We start from the raw sequence: 11,303 nt of genomic DNA, 5'->3' as shown, positions 1-11,303 counted from the left end.
TTAACAAATAGCTTTTATTATTGTCCTTCTTCTTTCTCATAAAAGTGAAGACAAGAATAGTTAAGTTTTAACAGCAGGTAATCAAGCAGAAGTCAGCATCAAAGGCCATAGTTTCTCTCCACAAAGGAGCAGTGACTTGGTGGCGATGTGGGCTTGGGAACAGACGGTCGGTGCCCGAGCAGGGATGGGGACACACACCGTGTTGAGGGAGCAGGAGCTAGACAGCATCATCAGGGAGGCCTGACCACAGACTGAGCCGCCACCAGAAGCCCTTTGTTGGTCCGTGTGAACAGAGAGAGCTGAGAGGCGGTAGAAGGCTTCATGTGAGAGTACAGTGACAGGTGCACGGGGAGGAAGTCGTTCTGATCATGAGAGACAGCCTGGCCCCAGTAGAGTCAAGGGGATGGCTCAGTTGTACTGCTGGTCCCACAGCTGGAGAGGGGCTGGTCCCAGGAATGGAAAGGGGGTGGTGGGAGCAAGGAGGTGGAGGGTTCAGGCATCTGTTCTGAGGGCTGAGAACCAGGAGTTCAGACGGGCCAGGTGGGGCTGGGAGTCAGTGGGTTTTAGGCACAGACACAGCAAAGACAGAGATCATACATGCACGTGAAACGATTATATCTCCATATGTAAATATATGTTAACATCTATTAAATAGATTTGTATAATTTCGCAAATAAAGACCTCACTGTTCAAACTTTTAAGACTTCACATCTGAATGTCTGGAACCAAAAAAGAAAAATTCAGATAAGGTTGAATTCCTTACTACCTGAGTTCACCTTTCATATAGATGGCATTTTTCCAGAGCGACTTGGGATGAAAGTATCATTCACTGAAATTCAGTGGAGGACAAGTATGTGCGAATCGCCGAGGGAGGTGTCGAGAGGCTTAGCCCTGCTCTGAAGGATGCGGCATCCTGAAATTCTGTCCCGCCTGTAACATGGTGTTCAGGGCCTCACACAACGTGGCCGCTGGCCCCCGCAGCCCCCTCCTCGGTCCGGCTTGCCTCACCCCGTTCCACCCGACCGAGCCTGGAGGGACCCCTCGCTCGCATGCTCTCCCTTTTACCGTTCGGCTGCAAGGGGAACGCTGGTGTCTGTGTTCTAGGTTTTCTGAGGCCCCCACTGCACCCACAAAGTTAAGTGTCCTGCACCTGGGGTTTTTCAAACACCATGCACACCTCTCGTGCTGGGTCAGGGCTGTGTTTAGGTGGGGACTCTACTGTGCACATTTTACAAAGAATCTGTATAGCCAGTAGTCAGTAATCCTTCTGTAGCCCTGTGTGGGTTTTCACCTGCTAGACTTTGAGCCCCTGAAGCCAGCGTTGTCCTGTTCTCTGCCCCCAGCTCAGAGCTGGAGGGGGTGCAGGAAGGAAGAAGGAGAGCGGGAGAGAGACCGGGAGACAGAGACAGGGACATTGGTCACACCAGTGGGTCACGCAGCTTTTCTGGGCAAAGCTACCGTGGAAGTGAGAACCCTGTTAGCTAGCCGAGATCAGTACCATTACGTTTAGTGATGTGGGCTGTATTTCATTTTCAACAAAGCTTAATATCATTACAATGACCAGAAGTAATATTAACAACTCACCTTAAATACATACAGGGAGCGTGAAGAGAATTGCAATGTTTAAAGAATAGCGTACTCTCTGGCTTCCAATATTTAACCAAAGACTTAAAAATTAAAACCAATCCGCACGAAGGCAGGAAACCGCAGCACCTTCTATTTGGGGCAGGTGCGTCAGTCTTCCTGGAAGCCGTCTCTGCGTCTGGGGCCCGGAGTGGTAACGCGGATGGCACCGCGAGCCTCCGGTCTCCGCACGGTCTCTTTAATTAAAACCGTCTGTGTAAATTTGTCCCCCAGAAAGAGCGGAAATGCTAAAGAGTTTCTGGGTTTCCTGCTTCATGGCCTGTGCCAACTTGATGAAAACCGGAGAGCCGACTTTCCGTGAACGTGATGAACTTTCTGTATTAAACGGCTCTTGGGTGTCTGGGAAGGAACTCCCTTAACGTGCTCAGCTTGATGGGCGGGACCTGCCTACCCCCTTGCGCTGGCACTTCCCACACCTGCACGGGCCCTCGCACGCGCACCCACACACACCAGCACACCTGCACAGGCACCCACGCTCACACACATACTGCACACCACAGGCCCGCGCACACCCACGCACACTCACACTGCACACCCCTGCATGTCGCACACACAGCACACACGTATGTGCCCCCTGCACACGTTCCCACGTGTGTGTGCACCCCACACGTGTGCGCACACATCCCACACACATGCTCACAGCCCACACGTGTGCACACATGTACCTGTGTTCACCCACATGTGTGTGCGCACACGCACACACATGGGCACACACATAAGCCATTGCAGTTGCTGTGGACACTGAGCTTAAACGGGGCCCTAAAAAGAGTGATGACCTCAATTTTTCTTAACACTGTTGCCACTTTTGCAACCCTGCAGCCGACCAGACAGGGATGTTGTTCGTTGGAGACGCTGTCCTGCAGGTCAGTATTTTAAACTTGAGCCTCCGCCCTGTTGTTTATTTTAAAGTGACAGTAATCAGTGATCATCCTCACAATTTTCAGCTCTCAATTTGTTGTCTACTCAGGTTAACGGCATTAACGTAGAACACGCGACCCATGAGGAAGTGGTGAGTGTGCCTCGTTTCTTATTATGTGTTCTTCTATCGTAATGATTTTTCTCTCTAAGTTGTATTTCACTGAGTGCGTTCCTAGACACAGACCTCCAGAATTGGAAGGAAAGCTTAGAAAACTTAGTGAGGGTGCTCCCAGAGGACCTGCGTGAAAAGCCCAGCGTGGCAGCGAGGCGCGTCCCGTACACTGTGTGACGGGTCCTCACGGGCTGAGCAGGGTGGAAGGAACTGCTCCTATTCCAACTGGGGGACTGAGTTCGGGGAGTGTGGACCCAGCCCCCGGGGCAGTGAGGACCACCGGCTTGCTGGAGCACGCTGGTGTGTAACGTGGGCAGACCGGGCAGGATGTCCCATGACGCACGCACCTGGTGACCGTCTGGGACAAAGGCTTGTCAACACGCACGTGCCCCAGCCTTCCTTCTGTGGGAGAGGACTTTGTCCAGGTCAGGTCAGGTGCAGGATGCCAGCAGGGGTGAAATGAACATCCACGTGAAGTTGGGCACGGAGAAGCCCTATGTGCTCACGTGTGGCTGCGGCCAGGACGGCACCAAGGTGGGGAGGTGTTTAAGCTGGCTCTTGAAACCGAGAAGGTGGGGGATGGGTGGGTGGTGCGGTCAAGTGCAGAGCAGGGGTGGTCACTGGGGGGCGAGGCGGGAAGGAACGCCTCCCCCAGAGGTGTTGGCGCCCCCCACAGGGACTTTACTCTGCACGTTACAGGGAACCAAGCATAATGTATTACTGTCCATGGGAAGGGTCGGCGTGCGTCCATCCGTCAGCGTTTATCTTTCCAAGAAGCTACCTCCTGGCTCACGTAGGGCAGAAAGTCTGCTGATGCGGTCCCCCTGAACTTCCACTACACTGGCACAGAGTCCCCAGTAATCTCAGCCCGTGAAGAGTTGTTCGCCGTCCCCCCTCCTCGCTCGGGGCCCTGGACCTGTGCCAGGTGTGGGGAAGGCGCTCACACTGGGGATAAACGTGTTTCTTGGTCTCAAGGGACGTTCTCTGCAAAGGTTTGTTTTGTTAGGGTGAAGAAGCCCATGACTCGGGGGGGGGCCTTGTGCACCACAGTGACCCCTCCTCGGCCCAGCATTCATCCAAGAAACCAATTCTTGAGTAAACGAGGTGCATACCTTGTCTAATATTTGACACAAATATACTTTTAAAATCTCACTATCAAATTATACGTCTACCTCCTTTTTTATTTTAGAGAGAGTATGTCAGGGAGAGGGACTGAGGGAGAGGGCAGGAGAATCCCAAGCAGGCTCCACACCATCAGCACAGAGCCCAATGTGGGACTTGAACCCACCAACCCTGAGATCATGACCTGAGCCAAAATCAGGAGTCAGACGCTCAACTGCCTGAGCACCCCCAGGACCCCCACGTCTACATTCTTAGGTGACAGAAAACACATGATTGCAACACTGCTAATGAGACAGATTCCATTGTTCAGGTTCATAAAGTTCATAAAAATATTAAATTTGTGAAGACCTCAGAAATCATAGTCTCACACGCTTGCCTTTAAGAGTGAATTCTAGCTTCAGTTAATTCTAAAGGGACAAATGTCGGGTTTGCTCAACACAAAGGATCCACAAAATGAATCGTAATCACCCGCATTCTGCCCAAGCTTTGGAAGAGTTCTGATACGTGATGGGGACAGAAGTCTGTTTATTTCCACGTAATGCATCTGTGGGAATAAACATGCAACTTTCCCTCTTTTTAATACACTGTGTATTTTTTTCCACGTCGACGTCTGTCATCAGAACTGCCGTGGCAGGGAGTAAGTGTCCTTGGGCACGTGTGTGCGTTGGGCGCGTTCTGAGACCCGTCACCCGAGAAAATGGAAAGTCAGAGCCTGACACCTGCCTTCGGAGCTAGGAGGTGCCTGGAGAGGAGGTGACTGCTCACGCAGCGGGTCCCCGGCCACGCGGGTCAGCGAGGAGCGGGAGCCATGGTGGGTGTGCAGGCAGAGCTCACGGCAGTCGAGGGCTGGAGCAGGGTCTGTGCTGTCCGGACCGCGTGACGGATTTCATTTTTCCGCAACGGGGTCAGAAACCGTAGAAGACCTCTCCGATTTGTGATAGGATGTTACTTGTGGTCTCACGTAGCAGACTGAGTTCTCAGGTGCTGCAAACACACGGATGAAAATTGCCGTAATCGGTAAAAATTCACTAACTTATTTCCAGAGCCTCCTATTTAAGTTGAAATTAGTCCTTTTTGTGCATATTTCAGTCATCGGTAGGACTTTTGTTCTCACGGAGGCCTCGGGACAGTTTCTAAGTTCAGGTGGGTTTGAACGTAACCCACAGAAATAAAGTCAACTACATGTTGAGGACAAAACAGAGAAAACGGGGTGGCGGGTCCCTTGTCCCGGCTGTGCCACCACAGTCTGCCCCAGGGGTGAGCCAGGACAGAAGGGTTTCCCTGAGAGCGGACGCTCGCTTCCCCCAGGTCACCCACGACAAATATGCGTGGGATGTCTCTTACACCTGATACTATGGCATCGGATCATGCGGAACGAGGCCTCCACCCTCAGGGTTGAGTGTGGTCTGACGGGGGAGCGAAAGCTGCACCCCTGCTGGCGGCGAGCCACCCGATCCTGCGTCTGCTCTCAGCTCCTGGGAGAGACACTGAGCCCTTGAGATGCCTGTCACCCCGTCCCAGGGGCGTCGCCCTCTGCCTCCTCGCGCGACCCCCCACATATTCTCTTCAGGGGTCGGGGGTTACAGTGCGCTCTGTCCTGCTCCCATGAGGACCTGCCCCGAAGCTCTGTTGCCGTGAACTGACAGAAGATTCCAGCAGCCTTCCCGTCTCGTGGGAAGGAGCGTTAGAGCTGGATGGAGAGACAGGCTAAAATGCATGGATGGACGACAGACAGACGGATGGATGGGTGCATGGATGGGTGGATGGATGGACGGATGCGATTAGATTAGATAGATGATAGATTGTATTTAGATAACAGATGATAGATAGATAGATAGATAGATAGATAGATAGATAGATAGATGATAGATGGTAGGTGATTGGTGGAAGATTCCATGATAGAAGCAGAGAGGTAGGTGAGAGAGATGGGTGATGGGTAGGTTGACAGACAGGTAGAGATAACTTCATGACCATACTCTCTCACTCCTGAGTTGGAAAGTTGCGGGGGGAGGTGGTTCTCAACCCCATGGCACACCGGAATCAGCCAGCACCACACAGAGATTTCACTAGATGCCGTAGGGTCAGCATGATTCCTCCGGAACGTCCAGACCTCTTAATCAGTAGAGTTCAAAATCAAGGAGTGGGAAATAAAACTTGTGATGGCGTCGTGGTTGTGGTTTACGAGCGGGGTGTCACGTGGCTGTGGAAGGAGCCGTGGTAGTCGAGAGTCCTGTTCACGGGCTCACCTCTTCCACCAAGACCCGGTCCAGCCCGGTCCCCAGGGGTAGTGGGGCAGGTGACGGGCAAGCCTCGGTGGACAGTTACTGTGTGTTGTGGCTCGTTGGCCCGAGGTCGATCACCGAGACCCCGCCAGAGCCCGGGGACCAGCCTGCGCTCCCAAGGAGCCTTTTCGAGACGAGAGCGTACGTGTTAGCAGATACGGTTTTCCTGACGTGGCTTTAGTCCCACACCCGAGGGTGTGCGTGTGATTGTCCTGTGGGCCTCCCCCAGGAGCCGCCTACAGGGCCTGTCTGCACGGACCCCCCGGCCCCTTCGGGTCTTGGGCCGTGCTGTCTGGGTTGCTGAGCCCTTACGTGGCGGCCGTGTGACTGCGGTGCTGAGCCTTGTTACGATCGGCCGTCTGGAAAGCGCAGATGGGGCTGATGTCCCATCAGGATCCACAGAGATCTCTGGGGGTTTGGTTGGCTTCCTCGCCGTAGGGGTGCAACCTGCAGCAGTTTGTCCTTCGGCCGGAGTGTCTGACCTGCCCCAGGCCACCAGCAAAGCCCACGGGGGTCCCAGGCTTGCACGTGTTTGTGGGGTCGTTTCTCTCTCCCTCACATCACCAGGTCCTCCAGGGTGCTGCCTCGTTTCCCCCAAGTTGGATAAGAATGGTGTCCCCACGTAGCAAACCATGATGCCCCCTGAGAGGCCCCGGGTCCTGTGGAGCAGAGACTGACAGGTCGCTGGCATGGCGCCTGTGCTGCCCTCCGAAAGCAGGCTGTTTCTGCCAACAGCTGGAACCTACAGACGAGGGAAGGTCGCTGTGCCGGCGGAGGGCGTCACTTGCCACGGAGCAGAGCGCACCTGGACGGCAGTGGGGATTGCAACTGGGGTTCCGTGTGTTTGCCAGCGTGGCTGGTTTTCTGGGGTGTGAAAGTGGTGGAGGGAATCCCCACGTGTCCTGTCAGAGGCTGGCGTCTTCCAGAGTGACAGAGGATGACAGGTACTTTCTGCTGTCGTCTCAGAACACGATCTATCATGTTCTAACTCAGAAGGAAGGAAAGGTTTTCCTCAAACCTCCCTGATCTTACACACAAACCAATCAGGCCCCCAATCGATTACCTCAAGCCACACTTTGTTCTTGCCAAATTATGTACCACCGACTATTATTTCAAGGATTGTTTTAATGATGGGTGATGTTTTGGGGTTCTAGTAGAGAAACAGAGCCATCGAGGGAGATACTGGATTTCTGTGTGTGTGTGTGTGTGTGTGTGTGTGTGTGTGTGAGAGAGAGAGAGAGAGAGAGAGAGAGAGAGAGAGAGAGACGGACTGACACACAGACAGAGACGGGGAGACAGAGAAGGACGGAACTCTGGAGGTCAGAGCTTGAGGCTTGAAGCTCTCAGGCAGAATTTGTGGCTTCCGCTAATAGAAATGTTTTCTTCCTCAGAGAATCCTCAAATTTTATCTTAGAGCCTTCAACTAATTAGATGAGGCCCACCTGCAGTATGGAGGGTGACCAGCTCTACTCAAAGTCCCTGACTGCAGACATCAGTCACATCCACGAAATACCTTTACAGCAACACCTAGGTAGCTGGGTACCATAGCCTACCCAAGTGGACACATAAAGCTGTTAACAAACTGTGACATATTGCTATACAATTATCGTCAAAAATATATATAAAGGAGGGGTGCCTGGGTGGCTCGCTCGGTTGAGCGTCTGACTTCAACTCGGGTCACGATCTCACACTCCGTGAGTTGGAGCCCCGCGTGGGGCTCTGTGCTGACAGCTCGGAGCCTGGAGCCTGCTTCTGATTCTGTGTCTCGCGCTCTCTCTGCCCCTCCCCCGCCCGTGCTCTGTCTCTCAAAAATAAACGTTAAAAAAAATTTAATAAAAAATGGATTATCTCTGTTTGAATGATACATTAGCAGAGTCTGTTACTTTGAGTTGTAAGGAAAATATTAGGAATGTAATTATGGAATACACACGAATAGTCATCTCATGGCTCAGAGTGACAGTTACACATGCGGAGGGAGGGCCCAGGGGCGGCCCCTTAAATCTCCCACATTTGGAATTCAGGAAAGAAATCCCGGCGGGGGCGTGGCGGGGGCGTGGGGGGGATGGCGTGGGATCCTGGAGGCGAGTGGACAGTGTGACGTCATCGCCTGGGCCGGGCATCTGAGACGTCCCTGGAGGCACAGAGGAGGACGCCTGGCCGTAGAGCTTGGCGGGCAGAGGCCGCCTCAGGGGAGTCAGCGAGGGTAGCCTGCTGGGGGCTGACAGTGTTTGCCAGCGTTTTCCGCCAAGGGCAGCGGGACGAGGCGCTCAGGGGGGGAGGGGGGGGAGGCGCCGTGGGCTGTTCCCGCTCCAGAGCCGCTCACCGGGCGCAGGTGCAGCCTCCGGGGTGGGGATATCCCTGGGCTGATGCACGCCCAGAGCGGGGGGTGGGGGGGGTGGTGGTGACGTGCAGCTGACTGACCTCAGGGGTGGTGACCTCGGGGTTCAGCCGAGAGGAGACGAGGAGGAAGGTCCCCTCAGGGAGCGGGGATGACGGCGCAGCCTCACGCGCTCAGACCCCCCCCCTCCCCCCCAGAATGAGGCCACGAGGATGGCACGAGGCTGATCGGCCACTTGTGTCCCTCCGGCCACGCGGTGCCGCCTGCGCCAAGGGACCGATGGTCAGCGGTGGCCGTGATGCCAGAGGGTGAGGGGTCAAGGGGTGCAGTGACGGGTCCGGGAATCGGAGCTGCGCGAAGAGGGTGTGAGGCGTCACATGGGGGCCACCCGGAGCGGCAGGTACCCGTGTGTGTGGAGGACACATGTGGCGCAGACACCCCGGGAGCCCGGCAAGGTCAGGCATAGGACCCTGTGAGTGCGGCCGGCCGGGCGACCCGACCTCAGGGAGCAGAGGAGGCCCCGGGAGGGCCAGGCTGGGCTGGAGCCTGTGAGCATGCGCGCGCGCCCCGGCCCCGCGCGCGCCCCGGCCCCGCGCGCGCCCCGGCCCCGCGCGCACAGGGACTGGTTTTCTCTGCGCTGCGGGCCTCGTACATGGAGGCGAGTGTGCGAGACGCGGGGAATAATTCGCGCTGATGTCTCAGCTCACCTGGCCTGCGCCACTTTGCAGCCTCTGGTGTGGACGGAGGGAGGGTTTGTGCCCACGTTCCCACGCGGTGCCTCTGGCCCCTGGGTGCCCTTAGCAGGTGGGCCCGTGGAGGTGATGGGGGTTCAGTCAGGTCATGGGCGGGTCCCGGGGTGGGATCAGTGTTCCTGCCGAGAGAGACGCTCGAGCTCACGCCGCTCACCGTTCACACCGTCCGTGGCTGGGGAGGAGCCTCACGGGTGTCCAGCCCCGCTGGCCCCCGACCTTAGGCTCTGGCCTCTGACCCCGGCAGATAAACTTCTGTTGTGGAAGCTCCCCACCAACGCGCCAAGACCCCGGGGGTTTGAATGGCTTGAGTGGCTTTTGTTAAACGCTCGGGAAAATTCGGGGTGCCTGGGGGGACCAGTCGGTTGAGCATCCGAATCTTAACTTAGGCTCAGGTCATGATCTCTGGTTTGTGGGTCGGAGCCCCGAGTCAGGCTCTGTACGGACGCCACGGAGCCTGGAGCCTGTTTGGGATATTCTTTCTCTCTCTCTCTGCCCCTCTCCTGCTCACATGTTCTCGCCCTCAAAAAATAGAAAGTTACAAAGTTAAAAAGCTTGGGAAAATTCTCCCGGAAGTTGAGTCCTTCCTTGAAAGGAAAGGTCCCTGACGTGGCTGCAGGAAGCTGAGGGCACGGGTGGGAATCAGAAGCTGGAGTCTGCAGCCCCCAGCTGCCCTGTGGGGGTGGGGCCGATGTGCCCCAGGGTCAGTGACGCAGGAGGAGAGGAGACTCTGGTTAGACGCGCAAGGCAGTTGTGTGTCGCTCCGGGTGGCAAGGAGCCGTCCGACCTCGAGGCTGCGGTCAGGTGTCTGCCCCTGCACCTGTCAGTCTTCGGCGATGTCTCGAGGGGAGAGATGGTCTTGGAGCCCTTTGGTGAGTGTGGAGGCATTAATGACGAGCGTCCCAGACAGTTTTTTTATTGTTGGGCGAGCGCAAGCGGGGGAGGGGCAGAGAGGGGGGAACAGAGAACTTGAAGCAGGCTTGGGGCTGACAGGCTGACAGCAGTGAGCCGGATGTGGGGCTCGAACTCACAAACCGCGAGATCACGATCTGAACCGAAGTTAACCGACTGAGCCCCCCAGACGCCCCCATTCGCAGACATCTCTGAACACGCACACAAACCTTGCACCAAATTGGGGAAGACGCACAACGAAGCGGAGCCTTCGTGGCCCCCACGTGGGCGTCAGAGCATCGCGGTGGGCAGAGGGGGGGAAGGGGGCCCCGTGTGCCACTAAAAGTGCCAAATTCCTTCAGGCCGCTTGCCGCACGCCTCACTGTCCCGCAGACAAAATCAACTTGTCCGAAGTGGTGTCTCTTGAGGGGCCTCGTGAACCACACACAAGGGCAGACTCACGAAAAGGTGCAGCGGGTTCTTTGGGGTTAATCAGCCTCCGCTAAACAGGTAGGAGACGTTAACGCTTCGACGCGTGTCGTGTCCAGAAAGCCTCGTGCGTGGTATTCGATCTGTGACTGCTACGGGTGTTTACGTAGGTGGGGTGTGTGCGTCTCCTTCAAGAACAGTCTGGAGAGGCCGCTGAAGGTGGCCACCTGCATGCACAGATCTGGGGCTGTTCCGTCCAGGGGACGCTCGCTCTTTGAAGTTTAAAGCCACACGAGCTCAGGACGTCTCGGGGGCCTCGGTGCTCTTCCTCGGATGTGGTGGAGTGTCTGCGACCCCACCTGCATCTGGGGAGGAGCCACTGCTTAGGGCCGGGTGGCCGGTGGTGGTCTCTCGGGTCAGACGGAGAGAACGTAGTGGCGAGGTTCCCACAGACGCATCAGGGCCTGCTGAGGCCTGTCCGCGAGCAGAGGCCGGTGCTAGGTGCTCCCAGGCCCCCCTCCTGGTCTGGGGGCTCTGACCCCTACCATGAGCTCCCAAGTGGCTTGGTCCTACGCTGTGTTTGGAGGCGGGTTTGGACCTCGTCCCTGGCAGTGGACGTGTCCCGTGTGCACCTGTCCGGAGAGCAGGTCCGACGAGGCGGTTATGGAAGGGATGGCTAGGTGTCCACCCGCCTTGACCAAGTGTGAGCAGAGGCAAAGCCACAGGACCACGTGGTTTAATCCTCAGAGGGTCGGTGTGGCCCGCGTGAGGCGGGAGGCCATCAATGCATGGCCACGGGGAATGAGGGAGGACATGGA

General features: G+C 56.1%; 1 protein-coding gene across 1 annotated transcript in view; it reads left to right on the top strand.

The window, feature by feature from the left end:
* Positions 1-11,303, top strand: part of SNTG2 (syntrophin gamma 2) — a 125,126-nt gene that overhangs the window by 19,027 nt on the left and 94,796 nt on the right. Inside the window, 2 exon segments of the mRNA XM_030311738.1 lie at positions 2,464-2,507; positions 2,612-2,653. Coding sequence (XP_030167598.1) covers positions 2,464-2,507; positions 2,612-2,653 — 86 coding nt within the window.

This window comes from Lynx canadensis, chromosome A3 (genome assembly GCF_007474595.2).
Source record: "Lynx canadensis isolate LIC74 chromosome A3, mLynCan4.pri.v2, whole genome shotgun sequence".
NCBI classification, from domain to species: domain Eukaryota; kingdom Metazoa; phylum Chordata; class Mammalia; order Carnivora; family Felidae; genus Lynx; species Lynx canadensis.
The sequence above is the reverse complement of the archived record's forward strand: the minus strand, read 5'-3'. Positions and strand labels throughout refer to the sequence as shown.